This window comes from Vicia villosa, unplaced genomic scaffold (assembly GCF_029867415.1).
Source record: "Vicia villosa cultivar HV-30 ecotype Madison, WI unplaced genomic scaffold, Vvil1.0 ctg.001512F_1_1, whole genome shotgun sequence".
Taxonomy (NCBI): domain Eukaryota; kingdom Viridiplantae; phylum Streptophyta; class Magnoliopsida; order Fabales; family Fabaceae; genus Vicia; species Vicia villosa.
Window position 1 is genome coordinate 231,309 of NW_026705645.1, and position 27,984 is coordinate 259,292.

At 36.2% G+C, this 27,984-nt stretch overlaps 1 protein-coding gene across 2 annotated transcripts; it reads right to left on the minus strand.

Annotated features, from left to right (window-relative positions):
* Positions 1-1,407: 1,407 nt before the first annotated feature.
* On the minus strand, positions 1,408-27,745 carry LOC131635574 (protein MOR1-like). 2 transcript variants are annotated; one of them, XM_058906210.1, is made up of 54 exons: positions 27,319-27,745; positions 27,029-27,134; positions 26,787-26,910; positions 24,623-24,702; positions 24,357-24,534; positions 24,197-24,261; positions 23,500-23,582; positions 23,307-23,392; positions 23,079-23,192; positions 22,414-22,533; positions 21,904-22,006; positions 21,297-21,433; positions 20,872-20,937; positions 20,663-20,780; positions 18,901-18,938; positions 18,535-18,606; positions 18,335-18,439; positions 18,116-18,221; positions 17,417-17,529; positions 17,223-17,310; positions 17,018-17,118; positions 16,430-16,537; positions 16,194-16,299; positions 16,033-16,112; positions 15,798-15,947; positions 15,576-15,651; positions 15,303-15,427; positions 15,094-15,204; positions 14,872-15,021; positions 14,693-14,767; positions 14,514-14,595; positions 14,281-14,396; positions 14,108-14,206; positions 13,949-14,023; positions 13,765-13,860; positions 13,573-13,674; positions 13,190-13,291; positions 12,842-13,024; positions 12,656-12,767; positions 12,302-12,378; positions 12,146-12,225; positions 11,611-11,670; positions 11,379-11,505; positions 11,045-11,167; positions 10,887-10,964; positions 10,635-10,793; positions 10,290-10,448; positions 3,852-3,949; positions 3,608-3,764; positions 3,410-3,526; positions 2,831-2,926; positions 2,593-2,664; positions 2,196-2,478; positions 1,408-2,118 (listed from the first exon to the last, which is right to left on the minus strand). In XM_058906210.1, the coding sequence occupies exons 1-54, from the start codon at positions 27,476-27,478 to the stop codon at positions 1,850-1,852; spliced, it is 6,066 nt and encodes a 2,021-aa protein (XP_058762193.1). In that variant the 5' UTR covers positions 27,479-27,745; the 3' UTR covers positions 1,408-1,849. The 2 variants fall into 2 exon arrangements, with proteins under 2 accessions (XP_058762193.1, XP_058762192.1); XM_058906209.1 differs by having other exon boundaries at positions 1,408-2,124.
* Positions 27,746-27,984: the final 239 nt, after the last annotated feature.

A 27,984-nucleotide genomic window follows, 5' to 3' on the forward strand; every position in this document is an offset into this window, starting at 1 on the left:
ATAAGGTCTAATTCAAATCAAACTTCATAAAAAGCTTATGGTTCAAGTTAAACTGAACACTTGACTTAGATCCAGGGTCAGCCCTGTGCATGTGCATGAAGTGCTACAGCACAGGGCCCCAAATTTTTAAAAGGTCCAATTTTTTTCATAAATATTAATCGAAATAAATAAAATGTTATGATAAAAATCCAAAAAATGCTATAATAAAAACTTAATACATACAAAATTTGAGATAGATCGAAACCCAAAATAATTATAATTAAATATATTATTGATTAATACATAAATGTAATTTGTATGTGTCTTTTAATTATTATAAGAGAAAAGGGGTGATGCACTGACAGTGTAAAATAGTTTTACACTGTCAACCAATCACACTCATGTATCCAATTACACAACACTTTTATTTTAAAAAAGTTTTAATGACATGGCGGATTGCTTGTTTTCTATTGGATGACAGTGTAAAACTATTTTACACTGTCAGTGCATATCCATTAAACTCTTATTATAATTGTATTTATATTTTAAATTTGAACCCATTTTAAAATTAGAACAGGGTATCTGCGTTTATTGGGCCAGCCCTACTTAGAACAAATAGCTTAGGTTAAAAAACACATTGCTACGGGTCCAAAACTACTAACGTAAGAGTTTCTCAAAGATCAGAACTAATCAAATAATTAAAATAAACGAATTAAAAAAATTAAAAATAAGCAATGAATCAAATTACACAAATCAAATTTTAAAAAAACATCAAAATAAAATGCAATTTCAGTTTACTCTATCAATTTTTACTTTTATATGCAATTTCAGTGACTATCAATTTCTACTTATGTAAGATTTTTATTCCTTATCTAGTAAAATAATAATAAGTGCCTCAAATGCAATTTTTTTCTCAAAATAAATGTTGCGTCATACAAATGCAACATTTGTTTGTTCTATTATCCCTTTATTTATTAACTTCCAATCTATAATTATTACTCCACTAACTATAATTACTAACAATATATTAATAAATGATATTAATTTTCTCATAAATCAACACATCTGATTTTTTTAAATCAACACGTCTTATATTTTTTTAAGAACGGTGCATAACACAAACAAAATACTTATTATGAGACATGTATAAAAAACAAACCCTAAATTCGAGGGTAAGTTTAAAGATTAAATTGATAATAAATAGTAAAATATAGAGATCAAATTGATAGCAAGATGTTAAAATAGAAAAACTATTACTATCAGTATCTGGGGAGTTAAATAACTGGCTGCAAAAGAAAAATATTGCATTAGTTCAAACTCAACTCGTCAAAAAACAGAGCTAATTCTTGTGTTCCGTGAGCTAATAATATTTCATTACTTAAAGCAATGTTGAAAGTAAATATATGCTGAAATGAAACGATCGAAATCTTAATGAAAGGACATCAAAAACAATGTCCTACAATCATTTGCATAATATTATATTCCAATGTCAAAATTTTCTGGAAAAAGAAAAAGCTAAATATACAATCCAAGCAAACCTATTTCAGCACTGAAATGGTAGCAATTGGATTGAATGGACGGATCTACATAATTCCTGTCACAAATACAGCACCACTACAATATACAAAGGCGAAGTGGACAAAGGATGAGGTGATATAATTGCTGGGTCATAAACTGGGGCTTCCTGCAACCAATCCTCCTATTCTTTGCCACATCAGAATCTCCGTAGTTTTAAGGATAAGAGCTCTATTGACTATATATACTCTATACATTCAATCTATATCCACCCGGATTTAAAATAATGATTGCATGCCACAGGATCAATGGTAAATAGGTCCTCAAAATGTAGGAAAGGTAAGAAAATTTCCCACTACAGAGGTTCAAGAGATCCACTTTTCAGTCTTTCCATCCTTGCTTGAAGCCCCGACAAAGCTTTCTCATCCATGGGATGTACCCCACCTTGCAAAGTATTCTCAGCTCCAACATGTTCTGATGCAAGTGGAATCTGACTGTGATGAAGTCCGTGATTCAAGTTGTCGCTAAAATTTGTCAATGGCCTAGCACCAGATTCTGTGCTCCCAGCAGCAGCTGCTAATTGCATGCTCTTCATTCTTTCTCTGATTGCATCCAATGTCCCACCTGTTACTGCAATTATAAGCTCCTAGTCAATATTCTTTCTTTAAAACTAACGATTGAGAAAACAAAAATTATCATACCTCCAGTCATAAATTTATCATTTCTTTGGTCACCTAAGGTGTAGTCAGAACTTAAAACTCTAGATGCATAAGCATTCACCGCCCTATTCTCCTCATTATATGATGGCGGAAGATGGAAATTTGTTGGTTCGGGTTTCACATTTAATTTGGAATCATTCAATGCATTTGCATTTACAGGAGAGAGCGGCGCAAAATCGGGTGAAGATATGTTCAAAGATGCTGGTGGAGGAGTAGGCATTGGCATACTTGACGGAGTTCTTCCGGCTGCAGCATTTTTCGCCATCTGCCAAAATGTTAAAATCAATTACCAATTGTCAAAAACTTAAGTGTACTAACAATCATGAATACAGAAAAACACAATGCATGTTCAACTAAGCACATAAGTATTTTAATCAACCTGAGCAAGACCATCTCTGATATAAGTGCGAAATGCCTCACTAGCATTTTGAAGTTGATCAAATATGTCAACCTAAAATAAACCAAGAACCTTAATCAAATATAAGTGAAATAAAAGGATGCAGATGTTTATACCATGTGAAAAATAGCATGATACTTGAACACATTAAAGGCTAATTAATCATTCTAGCCTAACTTAAGAATAACATGAAACTTGGACATATACTTTTTAACTCTACCTCTGGGTACAATTGAGTAATCCGATAAAGTTCATATAGACCAATTGTGCAAGTTTGCTTCTCGCCAATCTTCTTAAATATTGCAGCCAACTCTTGCTGCAAATTATTAATTTTCAAGGATTAGAAACAAATAATACAAGGAATGTTAGGACATTGAAATTGCAATAATGGAGTATCATATATGTAATAACTCATACAAGGACAAAAAAACACAATTAAATTGACAGCACGCCCATATAACAAAATAATGAGTCAATTTACACCTAATACACTTTAATTTACTAAACTCCCAACTTTAATAGTATAAAAGAATGACATTGTCTTGACATGAATAGCATAGGTAGGTGTCACATTGACATTGCTATTATTGATTTTTTTTAGTCATTATCAGTCATCATATTAAGGTCCCACTCAGTACATAGAATAAGGCCAGATAGAGCAAGACTTGATATTAAAATACCTCGTGAAATTTTTAATGAGCCTTGTATACATTAAAACCCAATGAAACCTAATCTGCACCTTAAGGCATCATAATTGTAATACCTAAAATACTTGGAAATACTAATTCATAATGATTACCTTTAACTGGGCATCAGCAGAATGTGTTCCAGCCGCTGAATTATTGGTTGCTGAATCACTCCAATGGTTTGGTCCCCCGGGTCCAGATGCAGTCAGCATTCTTGCTGCAGCCAGAGTCTAAAATTCAAGTGTTAGAACATATATACACATATGAATATTAGGACATATAAAAGTCGTCCCAAAGTAATTAACGCCTACCTCAAGATTAAGTTCAATGTAAGCAAGGATGATGGGTTGAGGTTTTGTATCAATAGGAACCATTGAAAGATGACCCTTTATTGCTGCACCACGAAGCTTAACAAGCTCATGCAGAACAGTTTTCACCATTCGCAAGGGTTTGTCATCAGCCCCAGCCCTATTAAATTGAAAGAAAACAATCAAAACTATTCTAGTCCAAGAGAAGAACAAATAGAAATAACTCAATCCAACAATAGATATGTACCTTCTCCTAATTTCCTCCATTCCCAAGTCTTGCAAGTATAGATGGATGCTTTGAAGTATGTGATCAAGATCAACATCATAGATGGTGCTCTGAAGAACCTGAATCGTATCAAAATTTATGTGAGATAATGCAAAAAAAATTGAAGATCAAGTTTATACAGGTAAAATTTTTGCAAATTTCAGCACTGATTTTCTTGACGATAAAAAATAAATTCATATTTTTCTAAAATTAATGAGGTTGAAATTTATCAATATATAAAAAGTCTAATCTTATATAGCAGTTTAGAAAAGAATATCCAATATATATTCTACCTAGTTTGATAATATCCACTTACTATTATAACTTCCAATCATGAACCAAAATGGATTAGATGGATTCATATGAAAGGGCAGTATGAATGATGGATTCTATTTCTAGGTTTCCAATAGCACACTATGGTGGTGCGGCTGTAGCAGCCACATTGGAGGAGGGAGGCTGCAATCATTTGGGGATTTCCCAGCCAATCAAAATAGTCTCAAGGAAAGAAAAAAAAATCATTATCAAACAACAGCAGCCTGTTGATTTTTGTCAACCCTGCCTCCAACTAACCTCCGCAGCCCACTTCCAGCCGGAGTTCTGCTTCCAGCAAACCTAAATCCTATTTAGCATATTTTCCTGGCTCCTAAGAACGTTGGCTCTTAAGAACGTTGAGTGTCATGATGTGATTGTCCCTACTCTTCTAAATGGCAGTGATGAAAATAATGAGAGGCGACTGGGTGAAATGGGTGGAGATGGAGATGTTAAACATGAATTGGTTTTGAATGGTGATGTGCTAACTTGAAGTAATAGAAAGAGAGAAAGAGATATTCATTGATTCTCTGAACTTTGTTATTTGATCAAAAGTTAGTTACAAAGTGTAACAAACTTGGTTTTTATATTACAAAGAGTGACCTGCTATAGCAGGTAATGGATACTGACAGGTGTCAGTCATCCTTACAATGTAACAACACTAACAGTCTACTAACTGCATCTAATACCCCCCCCACAAACTCAGGAGGTGGTAACAACTCTGAGTTTGTGTCTAAGCTCCAAAAACTTGGTAGATGCCAGTGGTTTTGTAAGGACATCAGCAATCTGATCAGTCCCAGGAATGTGGAGAACAGAAATCCTCTTGGCAAGAACCTTTTCCCTGACAAAAAACAGGTCAATTTCCATATGCTTAGTTTTAGAGTGCATGATGGGGTTATGAGCAAGCAGGACAGCTGAGAGATTATCACAGAGTACAACTGGTGGCTTAGTGGCTATGTGGAGTTCTTGCAACAAAGTTTGAATCCAAAGTAAGTCAGCAGTAGCCAGAGCAAGAGATCTATACTCAGATTCAGTACTAGAACGGGCCACAACCAGTTGCTTTTTAGACCACCAAGTGATGAGGTTATCACCAAAGTATATAGCAGCACCTGAAGTACTTCTTCTATCATCAGGGTCAGAGGCCCAGTCAGCATCACAAAATACTTTAAGAGTAGGAGAAGCAGCAGGAGACAAGGGTGAAAGACACAAACCATGACTAATGGTGCCCTTGAGATACCTCAATATCCTCTTCACAGCAATCCAGTGAGTCTCCAAGGGATGAGACATAAACTGGCACACTTTGTTGACTGCATAGGCAAGTTCAGGTCTAGTGATTGTGGCATATTGTAAAGCACCTACCACAGATCTGTAAAAGAAGGGATCAGAGAGGGCAGCAGACCCAGTTTTAGTGAGTTTACATGTGGACTGCATAGGAGTGCTCACAGGAGAAGCTTCTAACATATTAGTTCTTTGAAGCAAATCTCTAATATACTTAGACTGAGTAAGAATTAAGGAACCATTGGCAGCAGGTTTAACTTCAATACCAAGAAAATAGTCCAAATCACCCAGAAACTTAAGAGAGAAGGCCTGATTCAATTGGGAGACTATAGAGGAAATGAGGGATGCAGAGCTGCCAGTGATGATTATATCATCAACATAAACAAGAAGGTATATGGTATGACCATTAGCCAAGTAAGTGAACAAGGAAGGATCACATTTACTAGGCTTGAAGTGTAGATCAATAAGAGACTGCTGCAGTTTCTCAAACCATTGCCTAGGGGCTTGCTTGAGCCCATAGATAGCTTTATGTAACTTGCAGACAAGAGTAGAATCTTTGTCTGCAAACTCTTGAGGCTGTTGCATGTACACCTCTTCAGCCAACACACCATTGAGGAATGCATTATTTACATCCAGCTGCTTGATAGGCCAGTGATGAGTGAGGGCAATGGTGAGTATGAGTCTGACAGTCACAGGTTTAACCACAGGAGAGAAGGTTTCTGTGAAATCAAAACCATGTTGCTGATGAAAACCCTTGGCAACCAACCTGGCTTTAAACTTATTGACACTGCCATCAGGATTCTCTTTGACCCTGAACACCCATTTACACCCTATAGCTTGTCTGTCAGAGGGAAGAGGAACAAGAGACCAAGTCTTGTTGGCAAGGAGAGCATCATATTCTGCTTGCATAGCAGAGTGCCAATGAGGAGTGGACAAGGCCTGTTTCACAGTTTTAGGCTCAACATGGGTTAGAAGCAGCTTTGGTTGTAATCTAGGTTGAGTAAAACCAGACTTGGCTCTAGTGGTCATGCTGTGCTGATTAACAGGGATAACTGGGACAGGAACAGCCAAAGGAGGGATGTTAGGGAGATTATCAGTGGAAGGAGAGGACTGAGGGGAGACACTACTACTGGAGGAAGGAGTGGAACTACTACTGGAGGAAGGAGTGGAACCAGAAGAGGAGTGAGACTGACCAGTCATGGAAGATAAAGAGGAGGACTCAGAATTAGTAGAGGAAGTATTAGAAGTTGAAGTGGGAGATAAGGAAGTAATAGGTGTAGGAGCAGAATTATGAAAAGGGAGAGCAGAGAGAGTAACACCTGTAGGTGCAGAAACAGGGGCAACAGTTTTGGAGAAAAGCTCATGAAAGGGGAATTTGGCCTCATTGAATATAACATCCTTAGAGATGTATAACCTGCCAGTAGGGGAAAGACACCTGTACCCTTTGTGAGAAGGAGAATAACCAAGAAAAATACACTCTTGAGACCTAAAATCCAACTTGTGAGAATTGTAAGGTCTAAGCAAGGGAAAGCAAGAACAGCCAAAGACCTTAAGGAACTTGTAATCAGGGGACAGATGGAATAGAAGTTGAAAAGGAATTTGAAAATTGATGGAGGCTGAAGGCAGCCTATTAATAAGGTACACAGCTGTAGGGAAGGCATAATCCCAGTAAGAAATGGGAATAGAAGCTTGGCTGAGAAGGGTTAGACCAAGATCAACTATATGCCTATGTTTTCTCTCCACAACACCATTTTGATGGTGAGTGTGAGGGCAAATCAACCTATGCACAATGCCAAGCTCAGTGAGATAGGAAGTAAAAGGTCTGAATTCCCCTCCCCAATCAGATTGAACACACTTAATAGGATAGCCTAGTTGTAATTCAACCATAGATTTAAACTGTTTGAAAATAGGTAATGCTTCAGATTTGGATTTAAGTAAGTAGATCCAAGTAAACTTTGAGAAGGCATCAACAAATGAAATATAATAATGATACCCCATGGCAGAAGGACCAGGAGAAGGTCCCCATAGATCACAGTAAACAAGTTCAAGAGGTGTAGTGTAGGTGGTGTGTGAGGCAGTAGAGTGTAAACGATGTGCTTTTCCCATACAACAAGCAGTACAGAATAAAGAATGGTCTTTATTAGAAAAAGGAATGTTACAACTTTGTAAAACAAGTTTCAAAGTCTGAAGATTAGGATGCCCTAATCTAAGATGCCATATATTAGGCAAACCTGAATCAACACTAGAAGACTTAGTGCTAGATACATCAGAATTATTTGCAGAAAAACAGGGAAAAAGACTAGCTGACTTGGCAGAGTTGAACAACTGAATATGAGGAAATTCATAGAGACCATCACTTCCAACAGACCCTTGAAGAAGCACATCATTGGTGACCTGAGATTTAACATAACAAGTATCAGCATTGAACAGGAAATAGACATTGTTATCCCTACAAAACTTGCTAACACTCATGAGATTTTTAGTAATGGAAGGTACAAGCAACAAATTCTTGAGTGTTAGAGGTGTGTGTGGTTGATAAGGAGAAGGAAAAGAACTAGAGCCAGCTGACTGAATTGGCAAACCTTGTCCATTTCCTATGAAGATTTGCTCATGACCTTCAACAGGAGTGAGTTGCTGCAAGTTTTTGGCATCACTAGTGACATGGTAGGAAGCTCCTGAATCAGGGAACCAACCTGAAGATCCTGAGGGTGCAGCATTGGCAACAAATGTACTAGGAGCAAGCATTATAGGAGCAGCCATTTTAGCTGGTCCAGGAGCTCTAGTCCAGACATGAGTGGCTGGAGTTGACCAAGCAACAGGTGCAGAAGGATAGTAGGTACCAGGCATAGGTGCTTGCTGAGGCTGCTGAACTTGAGGATAGCCAGCAGATTGTTGAGGCTGGAACTGCTGATTGTACCGATGCCAACAATTTAAAGCAGTGTGACCTACTTTGAAGCAAACCTGGCATTGAACATTGGAATTACGACCACCACGACCTCTACCAAAACGACCACCTCCTCTACCAGATCTACCACCTCTGAAACTATTGTAGTCTGGTTCAGTGGAGGGAGTGGAATGAGATGGAGGAGCTTCAGTGCTAACAACAGATGTAGAGTCAGTGGAATGAGGAGTTTCAGGTGCAGCTTGAGTAAGATTCAACGAAGGAACCTCTGAAACCTTCTTGAACTTGGAAAGTCTGAGTTCATGAGCAACAAGGAGTATCTCAACTTCATCAATGTCCATAACTCCAAACTTGCTCTCAATGACAGACACAACCGGTGCAAATTCAGAAGGAAGACCTTCAAGAATGACATCTATGTGATGTGAGACTGGAAGAGAGTCACCAATCGAAGCAAGAGAATCAACGATCATGCGAATCTTGAGAAGATAATCCTGAACAGAAAGAGAATCAAGCTTCATAGCACGAAGTTCAACACGGAGTTGACGAGCACGAGCACGTGTTTGCTTCTGGAAATACTGAAAGAGTCGATCCCAAAGTTCATGCGCATGAGTACAACCTAACACGCGCGAAAGGATTTCACTGGACAACGTGGATTGCAACCAGGAGAGAAGCATTTGATCCTTCTGAAGCCACGCTGAGTACAAAGGATTCTCAGATCCAGAGTTGCGATCATCATCGGTGAGGAAACGAGGTGGAACACGAGTGCAGACGACGAACTCAGTGAGTCCGTGCGCATTGATGAACGGTTCCACTTGTTGCCTCCAGAGATGGAAATTTTTCTCATCTAACTTCTGCGAAAGCTTGAGCGAGAAATTGAAGCGGTGAAGATCTTCGGAAACGACCGGTGAAGGTTTCGCCGGCGACGGATCTTCACGATCGGAAGCGGAGCTAGCGGTGGACGGTGAAGACACCATGGCCACGGAAAGAGAAGGCTACGATCTAGTCTACTGATACCATAATAGAAAGAGAGAAAGAGATATTCATTGATTCTCTGAACTTTGTTATTTGATCAAAAGTTAGTTACAAAGTGTAACAAACTTGGTTTTTATATTACAAAGAGTGACCTGCTATAGCAGGTAATGGATACTGACAGGTGTCAGTCATCCTTACAATGTAACAACACTAACAGTCTACTAACTGCATCTAATATGAAGAGATGAGAAAATTTGCCAATGCAACTGAAATCAGGAAGCTTATAAACCTACACACTAGGCAGTAAACTCTATTGAAGAGGGAAGCTGCACCTAGGGGAATGAGATAAAAAAGTGGTAGAAGATAAAATACATAAGAAAGATGCGCATGTATTCAGGAATCCTTTCATTTGAATTTTAATGTTTAGTTACTATAAGACTTACTGAAACTTGTATCTTGACCTTTTATTTGTATCATCACTATTTACCTGTACGTTAAACTATGTTTATAAGACCTAAAGTGTTTATCGTAAATTATGAATATTCCATGATATTTGAATAATTTGCTAGTTTCTGCATTAATAGAATTAATTATTTGTATAAATTATTATGTGATAGCAGCACCTCGCTATGCTCTATACCACAGATAACACTGAAGAGAGTATTGACATAACATGACAACGCCACAGAAAACACTGATGAGAACAATTTGCTACAATACAAATATTGTAAACGGGTCATTCGACCTTTTAAATGCCAGAGTATATATATCATAGAAAAACAAACAAAAGCCACCCACATAAAGACAATTAGTTGGTGAATATCCAAATGAAACAACTGTGACCCCATGTCCTCAGCTATTTCATCCAGTCCTATAATCTTCAAAAAATCCAAATAAAGAGATTATTTGTTCAGTAAGATAATGCCCTTACAAATTTTAGCTATTGGGAGGCAAGTTACCTTTGTAAGCTTGATAAGGCATTTCACAACCAGATCAGAAAACTTCTGATTTCTGGAAGCAAGTGACTCATTTGGTGCTGGGGAAGGCCACCTCGATGGATCCAGTGGTCGTAAAAGATTAATTAGGACAACAAAGGATGAAGTTCGATCTGCATTATCCTGTATTGATGATCACTAGTCAGTAAACGAACTTGTACTTCTGATTTACAGCATGTATAAAAACACAAACTATCATTACTACAACCATTTGAAGTTTCATCTTAAATAAAAAAAAAAAGAGTTATTCCAAAAAAAAAAAAAGAAGAGAAAAATAAAAACAAAATGAATTAAAAAAAAGTCTCTTACAAGAATCTTAAGCATCAATACATTCAATGCTTTCAACAACTGGCTACCATCGTCCATACGAGGAACATTATCATCCAAGAGCCACAGAAGAAGCTCGGTAATGAGACTGTCAAGAGTGCTCTCTTTTACAGCATGTGCTAATCTTTTATTTTGAAAAGTCTGTAAAGGACAAATGATTTGTAATTATAAAAAACATTGAAAACATACAATAATATCAATATACCCCCAAGGAAAAATGGAGAATAAATTTACCTGCATAAGAGTGTTGAGCACATATTTACAGGACCGTGATGAAGCCCCAGTCAGACTGAAGTCAAAAGTTTTTGCAACCTATTTGAAATAATGAAAGAAATGTTAAAACTTCAATATTTCTTTCCAAAGAAGGGAAGTTATTTATAAAACTATCTTGCCTTATTTGCAAGGCATGAAACTAGCCTATCTGCATCTTTCACGAGTTCATCCATAGCATTGCCTTCTGGATCACTGGTGGCCTGAGCCAACTCATGACAAACAACTTTCATTCCTTCAACAGACTGCATCAGAAAATTGTTTTGAAAACAGATGTAAAAGCTTCATTTTTCAAACTGGAAAAAAAGAGAATGGGAAAATACTCGAACGTTGTATCTATATTTGTGAACAGAATTGCCAATTTTCAACGTGTATTACTAATTCAAGAATTATTGTCCCACGCATAATGATTAGGATATTCATAATAGTAACAAGAGGACATGCTATGTCCACTACCTGCTCGGGAGAACCGAAAGAAATAATCTCAAGTGCTTCATTCCAATCAGTGGGGCCGCCGGCAATAGCCACGGGACGGGGCATCAATTGTCTCTCAATGTTACTATCAGGTTGAGCAAAATTTCTCCTGCATTAATAAGAAAGATGACTAAGAATAATAGGAACAGTGTAATTTCATTGGTGGGGGTTATTTAAGGGAAAAGGAAAAAATTCAATAAAAATATTTGAATACCTCAGTAATGGACCAGCAAGAGATCTAGCCATTTCTCCACTTTGCTCCGCGACATCAGACCTGGTAATTGGAGCAAGAATATCTTGAATATTAAATTGAAAAGTTAAACATAGAAACAGAGACTTACAAACTCAAGAGTACAATTTCCAGCCTTTTCTAATCTAAACAAAAATTTAAACGAAAAACCAACACTATTACAAAACAAAAACATTTCACGAGAACAATTTCCAGCCTTTTCACATCAATACCAAAATTTTAAACTTCTTAAGTTGATAATTTACAGAAAAAAAAACTAACACCTTAATAGAACAAAAAAATAGTTCGAGAGTGCAATTTCCAGCCTTTTCTAGGTCTCATTGTCAATCATCAAAACTAAGGAAAAAACTGTATTAACGGAAAAAAATAAGGTTCAAAATAATACAGTTATCGATTTATATTTCTGTTTTCATTTTATTATTGGTGATCACAATCAGGATATCAAAGCTTAGAAGATATATAATACATTAAATTTACAACATAAAACAAAAAGACTTGCCCATTTTCCCGGACGGAACGTCGTAAAATAGCTCTCGCTTCCCCTGGCTTTCCTTCCTTCTTCTTTTCCATCTCCCGGACCTGTCAAATTACACCACCTTCATCAGCAATGCGGCATATCAAAAAGGGGATTGAAATGAGAAAGGTGAGAACTTACCTTCCACTTAAATCTATCATCTAACATGCTTTTTTGAGCATCTGTTAGTTTCCCAACAAATCTCCATATGTCCTCACCTGCATAGCAAGGTTATTCAAGAAAACAACTCAGCATGGCTAAAAGGTATTATGATAAAAATAAAAACCAGTTTTTGCATGAAAAATCTTCAAGTGGAAAACAATCACCCAAGGATATAAATGAATGAGTCGATGAGTCGTGTAGTTTAAATAATAAATATTTAAAATTGATCAGATATACTTTCTCCCAAATAAATTTCATGTCCAACCAAAGTAAAATATTACAGTGGCGGGAACAAAGTGTTACGAAGATGGATTTATTCAGAATATACCATACCTAGAATCTTATAACCAGTGGCAAGTGCATTTAATGCAGCTTTCCTAATATCCCCATCGCGTTCAGCAGTTAAACTTGCAACAATTTGCAATGATTTCAGCTGCCCGCTAATCTGTCCACATTACATTAGGAATAAATTATCTAAAACTGAAAAGAAAAATTCACTAAAAGAATTAGCCACAATACCTCAGCCCCGTGATGATCGAGAATAAATCCTACAAGATCAGCACATTCAATTCGAGTTCGGTTGTTCTTAGAGCGCAACCCCTCCAATATATAAGGGAAACATTTGGATGCAGAATATACCACAACAAATTGTTTAGTCAGCTCCCGCATTTTTTCGCGTACTTTCTCAATGTTATGCCCTAACTGTAACATTTAAAAAATATCATGAACTTTTACTTACTTTTATCTGAATTAAAGTAGCCACTTTCCGTAGCACCCAAGAAAGGACACTAACTCTGATAAAAGAGAGATTTGCTGCAATATTAATATCTACCGGTGATGCTACCTATTAAATCTGTTAATACAAACCTTCTCTACAAGGCAAGGAAGAAAGATTGCCACTTCAGACTCTGTCAAAGAGTAACCTTCATCCTTCAAACTGTCAAGCAGTTCAGGAAGAAATTCCAGCACCTGAGCAATTAAATTGCATAAGCGTTAACTGGGACCAATATATGGGCTGCTTTTTAATTGTTTCCATAAGCTCTCCGTGATAGCTATGAAAACAACTTATAGCTGACATAAAATCATTTTGATTTTAAATTAAAATCTGTGATAGAAATAGCGTATAATCGTATATATGAGAACTTAAATGATAAACATTTACAAGGGCTTAATCAAGTTGTTTATCCAAACAGGACCGTATTACACTTCATAAACCCAAGAAGATAGGAAAAGGAGAAAACTGAAAGTACCTTTAATAGACATGTTGTGTTAGATTTGCAGAACTGCAACACAAACCACCTCAAAAGAATGTCCAAAACTTCTATAACTTCCTTAGCAATTGATGGAAGTGCCTGTGATGTGTGATAGAAGATTGTATAGCTAATAGTACAATCAACAATTGAAAAGCACACAACTTATTAAGAATATAAAAAGAACAGCACCTTCTGCAGAATTTCAAGACCGTCAACTTGCTTCTTAAAATCTGCACTTAAGAGTCTCCTGTGTAAATCTTCTCTGAAATACCTCATCATATCATTCTGCAAGTTGCAAGCATTTATTACAATTCAATAACTAGGAAAATTAAATTAACATGAAAAATGTTAAGTCCTTGAAGAACAGGTCTACCTCAAGATCTTGAATTTGCTCAATTCGAGGATCCTCAAACTTAAACCTTCGAACAACCAATCTCTCTCTATCTTCCTGCATGCAAGACAATTAACAATTCAAGCATACATCTTTTGAAAATTTGAAGTAATGTTTGGTAAATACTTCAGCCAACAATACCTTATTTGAATCCTTGATATTTAGCAAAGATTGAGTTTGGGCTGCTATATCTTGAACGGATATTGGTTCAGACTTTGCGCCCTTTATTGCCCCGGCTCTCTTCATGATGATACATCCAGTTAGAATTCCAAACAAAGTAAAAGAGTAATCAACAAAGAAAAAACTCAACATACCGAAGTTACAGCTCTATTTCCAGGTTTTGAAACACCGTTTGCTGTTGATTTCCCAACCTTAGTAACACCTTTCGATGTTACACCCACAGAAGTTACCCTGGCTGACTCGAATGACTCTGGGGACACACATTGGGGACAGGGTGTAAGATAGAGATTAGTATACGAGGCAAAATATTTACCATGATAAGCATCAACCACGTGTAAAAAAAAAACTTTGTTGACGAAGAACGCACCTTGAAAAGCTCCATGTGGTTTTAGCTTCTCATGAACAAGTGCCAGAGCTGGTCCATGAATGTCTTTGACTATCTTTTCAATCTAATTGACCAAACAATTTAATTATGCTTGGTAACATGGTATCACATGAATGTTGAGGAAACAGGGAATGAAAAAATAGCATTTTTATCACACATACCATTTCATGCCCACTAACTCTCAGTATCTCAGTAATGCAAGTCTCTGCTGCCTTGCGAACATCAGAGGATTTATCCTGCAAAGGAGCCATCACAAAATTTATATTCAAGGAAATCATGTAATAGAACTGATTTGACAATGACAGACAATTGAGGACATAATTGAGTAATCAGAACGTACTGCCATTGCAGACGAGGCTGGCTTCAGCAGTTGTGCAGCTTCAGCAAAACTACTTAACCCAGACAGTTGCCTAGATAGCCAATCAAAAAGATCCTTACGCCCTTCCGCACCAAGTTTGGAATCCACCAAAGCAATTGCAACATATGTAACCTACGTTAACATCAAGTTTAGGGACAAAGACAAATGAGCACAAGAATAATTGAATACAAAATCAGGACCGACCATTTTATCAAGATGAACAGCTGCTAGCCAAGAATCTAGAGTATTCAGTACACATTCTCTCATGTGCTTCTTATTGTCACCGAGACATTTCAATATATCAGACAGAATGCCCTGCAATAAACCATTTTGAGAAAGTTAAACTTTTGAAAACGGAAATACAACATTAGCAACAGGAAAGAAAATACAAAGGCAGAACAGAGTTCACTAACTTTGCTTGACTTTTCTACAGCTTGACCCATTGCAGATGCAACATTACCAATTGTTGTCAAGGTAGCCATGACTATGTTTTTGTTGCTATCATAGAGTCGTCCCCTAAGAGCACCAAATAATTCACCTGGTAATACCAGTCATCACCCGCAAGAATTTCAAAATTTGACAAATTTTATAATGAATGGGATAAAAGTCCATGAAGCAGACGAAATTGATGAGGGGTAGAGAGACAAAAGTTTAAAAAGCACAAAATACTAATGATATCGAGGTACCAGTTCCAGTTGCTTGAATGCGCTTATTAGCCTCTTCCAGTATTTTGTTTACAGCATCGACAGACTCCATACGAGCCTACATTAAGCAAAAAAAAAAGGAGCTCAAAATATGATGCAATAGCACATTATTGCACTTCCACTGTTCCACAGTTACTGACAGTTGAAAGCAAGCTTAATATACAAAACGAAAGGCGGGCTAATACAAGATTATTTCAACCAAACCTTCCAATCAGGGCTTTCGAAACTCTTCAAGAGAGTTGGGGTAATCTTTCCACTAATATCTTCACGAGGCAAACTATCAAGTCCACCAGCCCCTGCAGATGAAGATGAATCTGATGCCCTGACAGTCTTTTTCGGAACTGCAGATGCTCCCTGAAGCAAAATAAATAAATAAATACAATTAGAGCATTAGGAATCATGATACTACATAGAAGTTACACCACCAAACAGAACATACTTCAAATGGATTCTTCTCATATTCTGTATCAAGAGTACTCAGCAGTGCAGGCTTAACGTCGGTAAGAAACCCTTTTATGTCTACAAGGGAAAAAAACATTAGATCTAACCCAAAGAAATAGTTAGATGTGAAATAGAATTTGAAAGTCAGCGCAAAGTCACCTGGCCCGACAAATCTATGCAGAACACCTAAGAGTTTAATTGAAGCATTTCTAGTAGCAGCTGCACTTGACTGAAGCCCAGTTTCTTTAAGAAAATCAATTAAATCCTGCAAAAGAGGAGTTGCATTAAAACTAAGAAATTTTTGCATAGCCAAAAAATATTAAATCAGAGAAATTAAAATACATGCAACAAAAAAAGCATAACATAAATTACCAAAAGAAAAATAGATAACAGACCTTAAGCTTTAAATGAGATACGCCAAAATCATCAACAGCAGAAACCATCCACGAAATTCCCTCACTAAGAACCTTAGGATTCTTATGCTCCTTCATGATCTTGTAGGCCTAAAACAAAAATAAAAGTTTTCAAAAGACTATTTGTTTACACATAAAAATAAGTGAAGCAAAGCAAGATGATAGACTATCAGAAAGATGCAGTATAGCTATCTATCTTATTTCTTACTCCGAGTAATACTGTCGCATATCAACTTGCAACAAAAAGTAAATAATTTATACTAATAAAAAATAATAAGAAAGTATACACTTTTAAAAAGAGATATTTTAAGCAGAAGCAATAACCAAATTTGCATGTTTAAAGGGCAGATTCGCCTCTTAAATCTCCAGACAATAAGCAATTACTACCTCAGTAAATAGAAATTAAAAAAAAATGTAAATGCCACAGATAATAAGAAATGGAGGGATCACATACAAGGAAAAAGTCATGCCTTTTCAATCCATGAACATAAATATTTCATATAGACAAGTTTGGATCACACGTTTGCCGAATAATTATAATATATTTTTCCTAATGATAATCATACTTACTCTTTCAAAAATGAACCCTGGACCAACTGCTTCACAAAATGTAGTGAGGCATTTCATAGCATATGCCCGTGTCTTAATATCTGCTACACGTTCACTTAGTCCTACAAAAATGGAAACAGAAATGCGGTATCAAATCAGAATATCAGTCATTCATAGAGGAAAGATGTGATTTTTGGTAGAAGCTAAATCAAATGACAAGAACTACCTGAAAGACAAAGTACTACACACTTCTTTGGGAATTTAGTTGCAGTTGAAGCTATATGAGTGACAACTTCAATAACTTGTTGTTGAACCTGCTCAGGAATGACAAGTGTAAGGGACTTGTAGTACTATATGCCGTTTTGATTTAGAAACTAGATAAATAAATCATTTGAAATCCAAAAGGAAATACATCTGAACCTGAACATTTTTCTCGCCCCAACCAGGCAAGGTGCACAGTAATCTAATCAATATTTCTACGGATTGGTCAAGGTTCTGTAAGCCTTCAACTTGCTGTTTCAGCGAAGAAATGGCTGCAAAAATCTAGCTTTAGCAACTTTACTCATCAAGCATGTACAAAAGACATCTAAAGAAAAATCAGAAGATAAAGTTCTCGTAGTGGATGAAACACAGTCCTAATTACAATGTGCTCAAAGTACAACAAAAATAAGTTGTTCATTACCCTAGACGGATAAACCTAAAATACATGTCAACAAAGAATAAAATGAAGTAAATACAATGAATGAAAAAGCAATCTATTTTATTCCCACTTAAAAAACAACTTCAAGTCCTAAAAAAACATTGGCTAAGAAATGCCAAAAACTTTCCAAGAGATACTAAGATCTATATTAATTTCACACAATCATGATATCATTATCAAAAGCCAGAGAAGATAAACCAGTTCCACAATTATAAATCATCAAAACATCTGGGGAAAATTACATGTAAAACGTACCATGATCTACAAAAGAAAAACATAAATGATCAAATTAATACGAGGGTGTTTAATGATGATGTTGGAGGTCAGATCCTCAACAAAGTTATCAATCCTTCTTCCAACATGATTCCTCCTCCAATGTTATTAAACAAAGTACAAAAACTGAATAGATGATTACCAACCTTCAAGACGCTCCTTCCATACAGAACTTTTTAATAGAGTGATGGTATCTGACTGTATAAGAGAACTTATTCGACTTTCAATCTCTTCAAGACCCATCTCAGTGGGCTGCATGCATTTAGATACACAAAGGTTGTATAAACTGTCATTTGTTAATCACATGATAACTGTGGCGGCAGATTCAAATCAGAGAGACAGCAGACAAATAAATATAATATTACCTCAACATCTTCGGGAGCTTCAATCGATTTTGAAGCCTTTTGTGAAGCTCCTTCTACTTTTTTGTTAGTAGTAGACTTTACAGCCACCCCTTTCTTGGCGATGGGCTGGAATGTGTAAAATATTCAAAAGACCAGTTCATTAATTGCATCAAAAAATGAAGCATAGCTTAGTTAGTTACAAGCAAGAAGATGCTACATACCGCTGCCTGAACAGGTCTCTTTCCACTGAGCATACTTGCAGCTGACCTTTTAATAAATGCACCTTCAGATGTCTGTATGTAAATCAAGGAATAATGGTTACATCTCCAAAGAAACCTTTCAAACATCGAAACTCAATGATAATAAAATGTTAATTCTTTCTTTAAAAATGTTACGCAAATTCCAACTGACTATCATTTGTTTTCCCAAATGTTAACAGCAAAGTCTCGTAAATAAAGAAAGGATGTTTGGTAGAAGATTACAATAAGACAACATTTTGAAAAACCAATATCTTGCATGTTACAATATATTGAAGAAATGAAACTAAAACCCAAATCTTTAAAAACTAAGATAAAAGATACACCCACCTCTGCAGAAGCACTTGCACGTGTATTTTGCACAGAAACTGAAATACCACTATTAAGTGTCAGCAAAAGATTCCAACAAGTACTTTAAGTTTGGAGGCAAATAAATCAAATTACAAATAAAAATCAAGCAAATTAGAGAATCAAGCAAATTAGAGAATCAATTAAATTAGGAAGCTTAAAACAAATCTCAATCACAAGATTTAGCATAATTCATTTTCCATTGTCACTAGCAATTTAAAAAGAATTGCCTTACACATCTATGAGGACCTAATGTCGGATTGAGGCATACTTAGAAATGTGATGATCAGAATAATTTTAAGAATTTATTAACTGTTAATAATATCATTCCATAGGGATTAAAGGACACGGTGATAATCAAGATTTGTTGTCTACTTCATCATTATATAATAAAGTCTGTGTGTTTCATCTTGAGAGGGTGGCCCCAAGAAAAGGAGAGTGATCAAAGGGACTTGGCCTCATATTCTCCAATAGCCCGATGTTGTTAAGAGGGTGATACTCAATATGACTCTGAATCTTATCCGCATATTTTGAAAAACAACTCAGCTGCATCAAGTGGTACATCATAGAACATATTGCAAAGGATGTAGGTAAATATACAGTTTCTAAATTTTGTTTGAGAGTTTGGAAAAGATACTCCAATTGTGGGCACTAAGGTGGGTGGTCAATTTGGGCCTTGTGGTGGTATCTTATTCTGCCTCTCCTTCAAATCTAATTGCACTGCAGTTTACTGCCGCTAAGGAGGGTTTTGCTTAATTGTTTTGCTTCAGCTTGTAGGCCCATGATGCGAAGGCACCCCATGTTTAAAAGGCTAAATCACATCTAAACTCACTTCCGGTACACAATCGTTACTCCACAGCTTGATAAACCAATCAGTAAACTAGAATTAAGTCTTCAAAGCCTCTTTCTTAGTGCAGATAACTAGTAATTGATGTAGGCTTGGCCAACTAAGGCTTTGCTTGAATAGAGCTGAACTATTTTAAAAGTCCAAGACAAGGCCTGTTACGTGTTACATGTTGTAGGTTTACCTTAGGTCTGACAACACTTCTTTAAGAGCACAATCTAACCAGATAGCCGATTTAAAGACTTATTTCATATTTAGGCATTTAAATATGTCATTCATCATATCTCAATGTAGGTTAAGGAAAAATAAACCACCAAATTAACTCTGCAAATAAACTATACAATTCAATGAAATACTACCCAAAGACACCGCACAAGATTGAAATAGACTAGGGCTGGGATAATCTTTCTAAGGCTGTGGTCGGTCTTATTTATTTAATAGTCTAACATCAATCTTAAGCTTTATGAAATTTTGGTATAACATAAAAGGCTTTTAGTGCACAGAGGTCTTCAAATAAGTCATAAATTTCCAGTGGAATAAACTTATAAACTCAAGTCTTTGATTCGGGCCAACATGCCCAAATATTTACAAAGGTGAGTATATGATTTTAACATATTTAAAAAATATTATTTACATTTACTTAAAAAAAAAAAAACAACCTGTAAGGACACCTTCTTAGATGGCTTAAAGACTGGTTTTTTTACCTATACATAGACTTTGGAAAGTCTTGGCCCGGTATATCTAATAAATAAGCAAGGCTTGGCCCTGGCCCGATGTAGACTAGGCATAGAACCCAATTGGGCAACCTAACCTATTATGATCCCTATTAGTAATACTGTCCTCTTTTGCCTTTTTCCCTTCCCAATAGTATTTTTTTTCCAGTGAGAAAAATGTACAAACCTGTGGAAGTACCACCAGGCGCAGCATCATCAGAACCTGAAATCATTTCTGAAAGCTTTTTCCTTCTAACATCATCAAGTTTCTCCAGTGACCTTTCAAGAGGTCGCATGCCAACTGACTGCAAGAGAATGAACAGTACAATGCTCAAAACCTCAACAGCAAAAGCAAATTAATAAACATGCAGGCAGATTTAATTGTAAAATCTTTACCTTGGCTATTGCTGCCAATGCTGAAAAAGCAGCATCCCTCACATCAGGAGTGCCATCATTTAGACACTGCGAGATTCAAATCATCAGTATTGCATAGTAACAAACAAAAATACCCAGACAAAAACACTCACAGTTTGCTTTGTTCAACAGAAACACGATTGAAGAAAACTAAATCCTAGAATAGAACAAAAGAAAACATAGAACTTAATTACCAAGACAAATGAACACAATTTTAATCAAACAGTTTATACATCAACTTCTAGGTGGTTCTACACTAAGAAAAGAAGGGGTATTAAACTAGCATTTAAATCAAGCAGACTTAATCTGCTGAACGATATGAAAATCATACTAGTATCTACCAAAACATATTTAAGAAAAACATAACATGTCAACAGATCAAAAGTATGCAGCAAAACAAAACTGACCTCCATACAAATTGGCACATAATCCTTATGCACCTTTGTAATAATACCCTTGTTGCTTGTTTCAATGCAAAACGTAACCCAGGTCATTGTTAATGATCGCACGAGGGGAACTTTATTTTTTGTTGCTGTCCTAACATCTGTAGCAGATCAAACATAATATATTCAATAAGAAGCAAAATGCAAAAGGACAAAGCTCGCGGAAAGCATTGACACAATAATGTAAACTCAACCAACAGAAGAAAAACAATAACTTGAATTGCTCATCAGAATCCAGGAGTGGTTGATATTGGTAAATTAAGTAGCAATATAAAATTATGGCCAAAATACAGAAAAAAGGTAAAAAAATCAAGTTTTTCAAGCACATACAGAAAATAGAAACTGCAATTCTATAATTTTCAGTTTGAGAATTAATTTTCACCAGAAAAAAGGTAAAAAAATCATGGGCATGGTTTGTGAAGAAAAAAGAAAGCAGCAGGTTCTGAGTTTCTGTAAATTCAATAATCAGATCATTTATCAAGAAATTTGAATTCTTGTACCAAAAAGAAATTGAAATTTGAGTTCCAAGCCAAATATAGAGCACAGAAATGATCATGACAAGGGAACCTGCCTTCAACAACATCAGCGAGGCTAATGCATCCAGCTTTGTGTATCGCTTGAAGAGTCTGGGACAACGCCTCAGTCATGGTAGGTTTTTTCTCTTTCAATTTTTCCTATTCGAGAAATAAACACAAGAAGCAGGCATTATTTTTGAAAGCGAGGAAATTAACAATTCACACCATGCAAACAACAAATAACAATTTACTTTAACAAGAACCTCCACGCACAATAAATTTATAACTCCCTCGTTACCACCTCTAAAGGCATTCGAGACAGAAGACAAGCAGCTTTCTCAATGCCAAATGCAACTTAGAAATGCACAGGTGTGTGTGTGTGTGTGTAAGTCAGTGATCAGTTCAAAACCAATCATGCTAACCAACTATTTGAAAATAAAAAACAACTCGATTACATGAAAATGTAGGCAAGAAACATCAATGATATGGGTACACAATAGAGAACCGAAGACGTTAAGTTTCTAAAACTTGAATAACAATAATAATGGCTGTCAAATAGTACTTACAAGTAATACAGGCAATAAAAAACGAGAGCTTGCAGAAAAATGAGTTCTTAATCCCCGAGCAAGATTGCCAATAGCCTGGACAGCTTCAACAGCAACAGCAATATTCACATCTGTAATAAGCTGCAAGTAAAAACTAATGGTTTAGCTTTAGAAACATGTACCAATGACCGAGACGATGGCTCAATCTTTTATGTCATATTGCAGTGGCCAATCTCATTTGAGCTTCAACACAGCACATATTATAATTATATTCTAGGGTTAAATGGCTTTCACCCCCTGCAATAGTAGCGAGATTTGATTTACCCCCCTTTTAAAAAAAAAATTGATTTACCCCCCTGTAATATTTGGGCACCCCCCTAAGCGTGTAAAAATGAGGGTGGTAAATCAAAAAAATATATTTTACAGGGGGGTATTTTTCCCTCTTAGGGGGCAAAAGACTTACAATTTTAATATGATAGGGGGGTAATCCAAAAATTTTTTTTAAAAGGGGGGTAAATCAAATCTCGCTACTATTGCAGAGGGGTGAAAGTCATTTAACCCTATATTCTATGTTGTTAGAAATTGAACACTATATTTGAGAGGGAAAATAGACCCTTCATACTATGTACAAGCTTAACCATAAAAAAAGCCCTAGCTTTTTCAGTGTCATAAAACATATGTAATACCTTCTTTAAGGTTCGACAAACTTCAGAAAAATCACCAGGGGAAATTCTTTTGGTTGATGCAAGCTTTGTTAGCTCACCAACAGCCTCCTTCCGTTCAAGCCATTTGGTAGCTTTCTAAAGATTAAAACGATTAAAAGGGGGAAAAGAAACTGAGACAGATTCAATGTGATAGAAAGCAAAGGTAAAAGTTGCTAGAGAGACAGAGAGATGTGGCAGAAAAGAACTGACCACTCCATCCCAAAACCCTGATTTCTCCAAAGGAGTCAAAATATCAACCGGATCAACAAGCTCGTATTCATCTATTTCTTGATGAGCTGGCAATAAAAGGGTTACAACAGGTAGGTATGTTAGTGCCACAGATGAAAAACAAACCATATCTGAGAAAAGAGAGCATGTTCCATCTCCAACATCAGCTGCATACCATCAGACCCAGATTCTTCAGCAGGGCCAGGGCCCGCAACCTCAGATACAGTTTCCTGTTCAGGTTCCTTGTCTTGCTCAGATCTAAAAAATGGTGGATAAAAGAAGTTTCAATTGTCATGGAGTAAGGTAAAATTTGGAGGCTTTACTACCAGCAAAAATTATGCTGGAAATTGGGCTTGAGTGAAAAGACATTTAAAACAGCAAGAAAGCTTTCAAGTCTTGAAAAGCTTTTCAGGTTGTCTAACATTTAACTATTCAATTTTTTTAAAGAATATTTTAGCATCTACCCTAGATAAGCTATACTTTTTAAAGGAATAAAATTTAACTATAGATCAATAGTATACTTAGATCCACATTGCTCATTCTCCATCAAATTGACAAAAATAAAGATTTAAAACTGTAACAGTATTTTCATGTTCAGCTCTAGTATTAAATACTGTTTCAAGGATCCAGACAGCATTTTGACATTTGAAAACATGAATCTCTGGAAAATATTAAAAAAAAACGCATAACTTTTACAAATATCACATCTTAAAAAGAGAAATGACAAACGAGGATAACATAAAAATTGCGTACAAAATAACGATACGTAGGAAAAAATAATAAAAATGCAGAGATGGATTGTAACATATTATGTCATTGTGCATTGAGCGTAGAAAGAATCTTCTCAACGCACTGAAAACTCAGATACCTACCTTATTTTGCGGGTTGGCTTGGCTGTCCCCGTAACATTTACAACTTCTGCTTCCAACTCTTTTTTCTACAGAAAATGAATAGTAAATTGAATGCTTCACAATTTATATCAGGAAGAGAACATAAGAATTCATATAACTAAGAGGAACAGATAAGCTTTACCATTGTGTCTCTCATTTTCTCAAACAAGATTGATTTTACATTATCTTTACCGATCCAGCGACAAAGTTCAAGAGTCAATCCTTTAGAGCATGCACGAACATTTTGATCTTGGTGATCAAAGAGTTCCGGAAGCATCTTCAAAATTCGTTTTGGGGGCACAATTTTAGCTCCAAATTCACTAGCAGCACAAAGAAAGATAATTAAACCATTATATGGGATAACAAAACAGAAACAGCTATTATAGATTTTGCAACGAAATTCCAAACCTTAAAGCTTGAAACATAACATCTATTGCAGGCACCACCGCTTTAGCAACTTTGTTCTTAATTGCTTTCTCCATTGCATCCTAAATTACCAAAAGTCTTGATCAAGAAAGGGTGAAACGAGTGACTAGAAGATGCAAAGTTATTGATGTGTAAACTAAAATCCCAAAGAATCTAATCTTAACAACCCGAAACATTGAACAAACTTAAAACAATGAATGGTAAAAGATTATATGAATTCAAGGATTTGGGGGGATAAAAAAATCTTTGAAAAGATTACATGAATTCAACGTTTGGGGGGATCAAACCAGTGAAAAGATTTATCTATTTTTATTGACAAGCAATAGAATGTAGCAAAACCCTTAAGGTATTAATTTATTCGTAGAAACTAATTATTGAGATTTAATTTCAAAATAAACTTATTCACTTTTGCACTGTAAAAATTATCAATGCCTTAAGAAAAGCAGATACAGAAATGTATGACAAGCAGATGCAAAACCATTTCTGTCTAGGCCCCAAAGAGAATTCACCATATCAAAAATTAAAACAGGGCTAAATGAAATCAAGAGATTGCTAGCAATGGAAATACACAACAGAAATGGAGCCATAATATATAGTTTCTTTGAAAAGAACTGTCATACCCGGGATAATAGAAAACATGACTAATTAAATTCAAAAGTTTGATAACCTAGTAAACAGAGTGATCAATGGCGGCCAACGACGGGGCAGTGCAGAGGACGGCCGCTAAAGAAAAAAATCGCGGGGGGGGGGGGGGGGGGGGGGGGGGGTCCCGTCCCGCTATCCTTTCCTCCTCTGAAAAACCAAAACTACCCCTTAAATTTAGAACATTTAAAGGGTGATTTTGGGGTTTTCCATCAAATTTGAGACTCAACCCTATCCTACCTTCATCCATTGTTTCTCTTCTCCTTTCGTGAATACAGCCACCGTACCAGCATACAAACCTTGTTCTTGCATAGTAACATTTCCCTCCTCTAGGCTTTTGTTTGAGTGTTTTCTATTAAACCTTTTGCTTTGATTTATAAATTTTTTTTATGGGTTTTGACGTTATTTGTTGAATTTTCATTAAATAAATGTATATAGTAATTCATGTAATTTATCCAAAAATATCAAATAGTTGTCATTCTGCTATATGATATCCCACATTATGGGTCAGCCACTGCGCGCCATTCTCCGGGATTGGCAACTATGCTAGTAAACGGACAACATAAAGGGAGCTCATTTTTGTGTGTTTCAACAGAATCGGTTCTCTGCTATATATACTATCATCAAAGGAATTTCATATTATTAATTGAGACTAACTTGTATGTGCCAAATCATGAAATACAGTCTCATACTCCTCGTAGAGAAGGGGACTTCAGGAGGATCAAACCTTAACAGTGTCATCCATATTGTCTCTCTAGAGAACTGGGATGATAAAGTTTTTCCATTTCTAAGGTCTATAAACTCAATTCCTAGACTTTCATCATTTTACAAATTCTGAATTTTCAACAAAATTACAAAATAAATAAAATGCAGCAGTGAATGTCAATGTTTTCACTGCCCGAGATGAAATACATAGTATAAATTTAGCAAAAGCTAGCCAAGAAACCAGTCACTCAATTCAATCAGAAGTAAAGCAAGAACTTAGGAATATAATTCTAATGAGAATATCAGACACAATAATTGACACCATGACTGTAAATGATAAATGATGTCCTCGTATAGACTATTTTAAGTCAGAGGGAAAGAGCATGCCATTGTGCAAATGCCATCACAAGCAGAACAAAATTGGAAATAATCACATACACTCAGGAAGAACAAAGCTCTCCCGCCACCAAACAAACTAAGAAACAAAATGCTAAACATCCATTATTAACTATATCTGACTGCGTAACGGCACACAACTAAGACACAATTAGAAAAAAATACAAGCCACAAATCTATTGTAATCACATATGCAACAAAATTAACATTTTCATTACTGAAACTAACTAAATTTAAAGAAAAAAAACCAGTGCAACTCACTACTAAAACAAAACATAACCAACCTCCAGTCACCTAGACATATGACGCCTACCAACTCTAAAGAGAAACCACAGCAGAAAGGGAAATAATAGTAGAAAACCACTCAATGGCAACGGAATCAAATAGACATAAAGAAAATTACCAGAAACGCATCAACAGCCTCCAATTCCACCCAAAGTAAAAACACTGCCTGAGCCTTCTCTACTGTCTTTGGCCTTCCCGTCAAACATTTAGCCACGACAGCATCGCATACCTCCTTCCCATACCTGCCACAAAATTCAAGTTCAAACCAACACTAGAATGGCAACTTTACACGAAAACAAAATCAACCAAACCATGCAATTAAACATGAACACCAATAAAAATTAAGAATGAAATTATCACCTCCCGGCGTCAGCATCTGCAGCTCGCAAGTAAGCAATCAACGCATCAAGCGCCTTCTCCTGCACAGGAGCATTCGAATCCGCCACAGTCTTTTTAAAAAAGTGACCTGCCAAATCCCAAATTCAAAATTCAAGCAAAAATAAACAAGATCCAAATCAAAATGCACAACAACAACCACCAACTACGCAAAATAAACCGTATCCAGATCCAAACGGTTCCGAGATCGGGAAGCAGAGTTCAAAAAAACGCAAAAACCCTAACCAAAACCAAAAACAGAAACAAACACTAACCAAATTCACGGATGCGAGAGTCCTTGGGATCCGTTATGGAGTCGAATAACGAAGCCAATTCGACATTAGCCTCATTACGCACCTTCCAGTTTTTATGAGCGAGACGATCCTCCCATGGAAGCTTCTTAGCCTCCTTTAACAACTTATCTTCCTCAGACATTGTTGCTCGCTTCGTAACCTACAATCTTCGCACTCAAACCCTATTGATCTCTGCGAATGGCACCGAATTCTAGAGAGAGAAACAAGAGAGAGAGTTCGGTTTTCCCTTTTGTTTTGTATGCGGCAGGTGCAGTGCCGGCAACAGGGAAGAAGAAAAAGAAGAAATATAAAAATGAAATGAAAAAGAGAGAGAGCGTGAAATTGAAATTGCTTTTTATCTTAGCTTCAAAAACACTGCAGAAGAAATGAAGAGATAGAGAGAGAAAGAGAGGGAGGTTATTGTTTTTTTAATTTGGTTTTTTAATTCTTTTTGTTATTTAGTTTGAGACGTTTTTCATAACCACGCTCAAGCAGTGACGGAGCGTGTGCAAACGACATGCGGGTTTTGAATTGGAGGCATTGCGAACGAATTACGGGTAGTGCTAACTGCTAAACTCTCTAACGGGCTAATTTAATTTAAATTTTAAATTAATTAAGTAAAATGATACATGTGGACGTATTATCTTA

Bases quoted from the DNA above. Each gene is read 5' to 3' on its own strand.
- LOC131635574 (XM_058906209.1), bottom strand. From the start codon at position 27,478: ATGTCTGAGGAAGATAAGTTGTTAAAGGAGGCTAAGAAGCTTCCATGG. The intron at 27,135-27,318 runs GTTAGTGTTTGT...GGGATTTGGCAG, and splicing joins CTCTCGCATCCGTGAATTTG to GTCACTTTTTTAAAAAGACT. The intron at 3,527-3,607 runs GTAGGCGTTAAT...CTTGAATTTTAG, and splicing joins ACATTGAACTTAATCTTGAG to ACTCTGGCTGCAGCAAGAAT.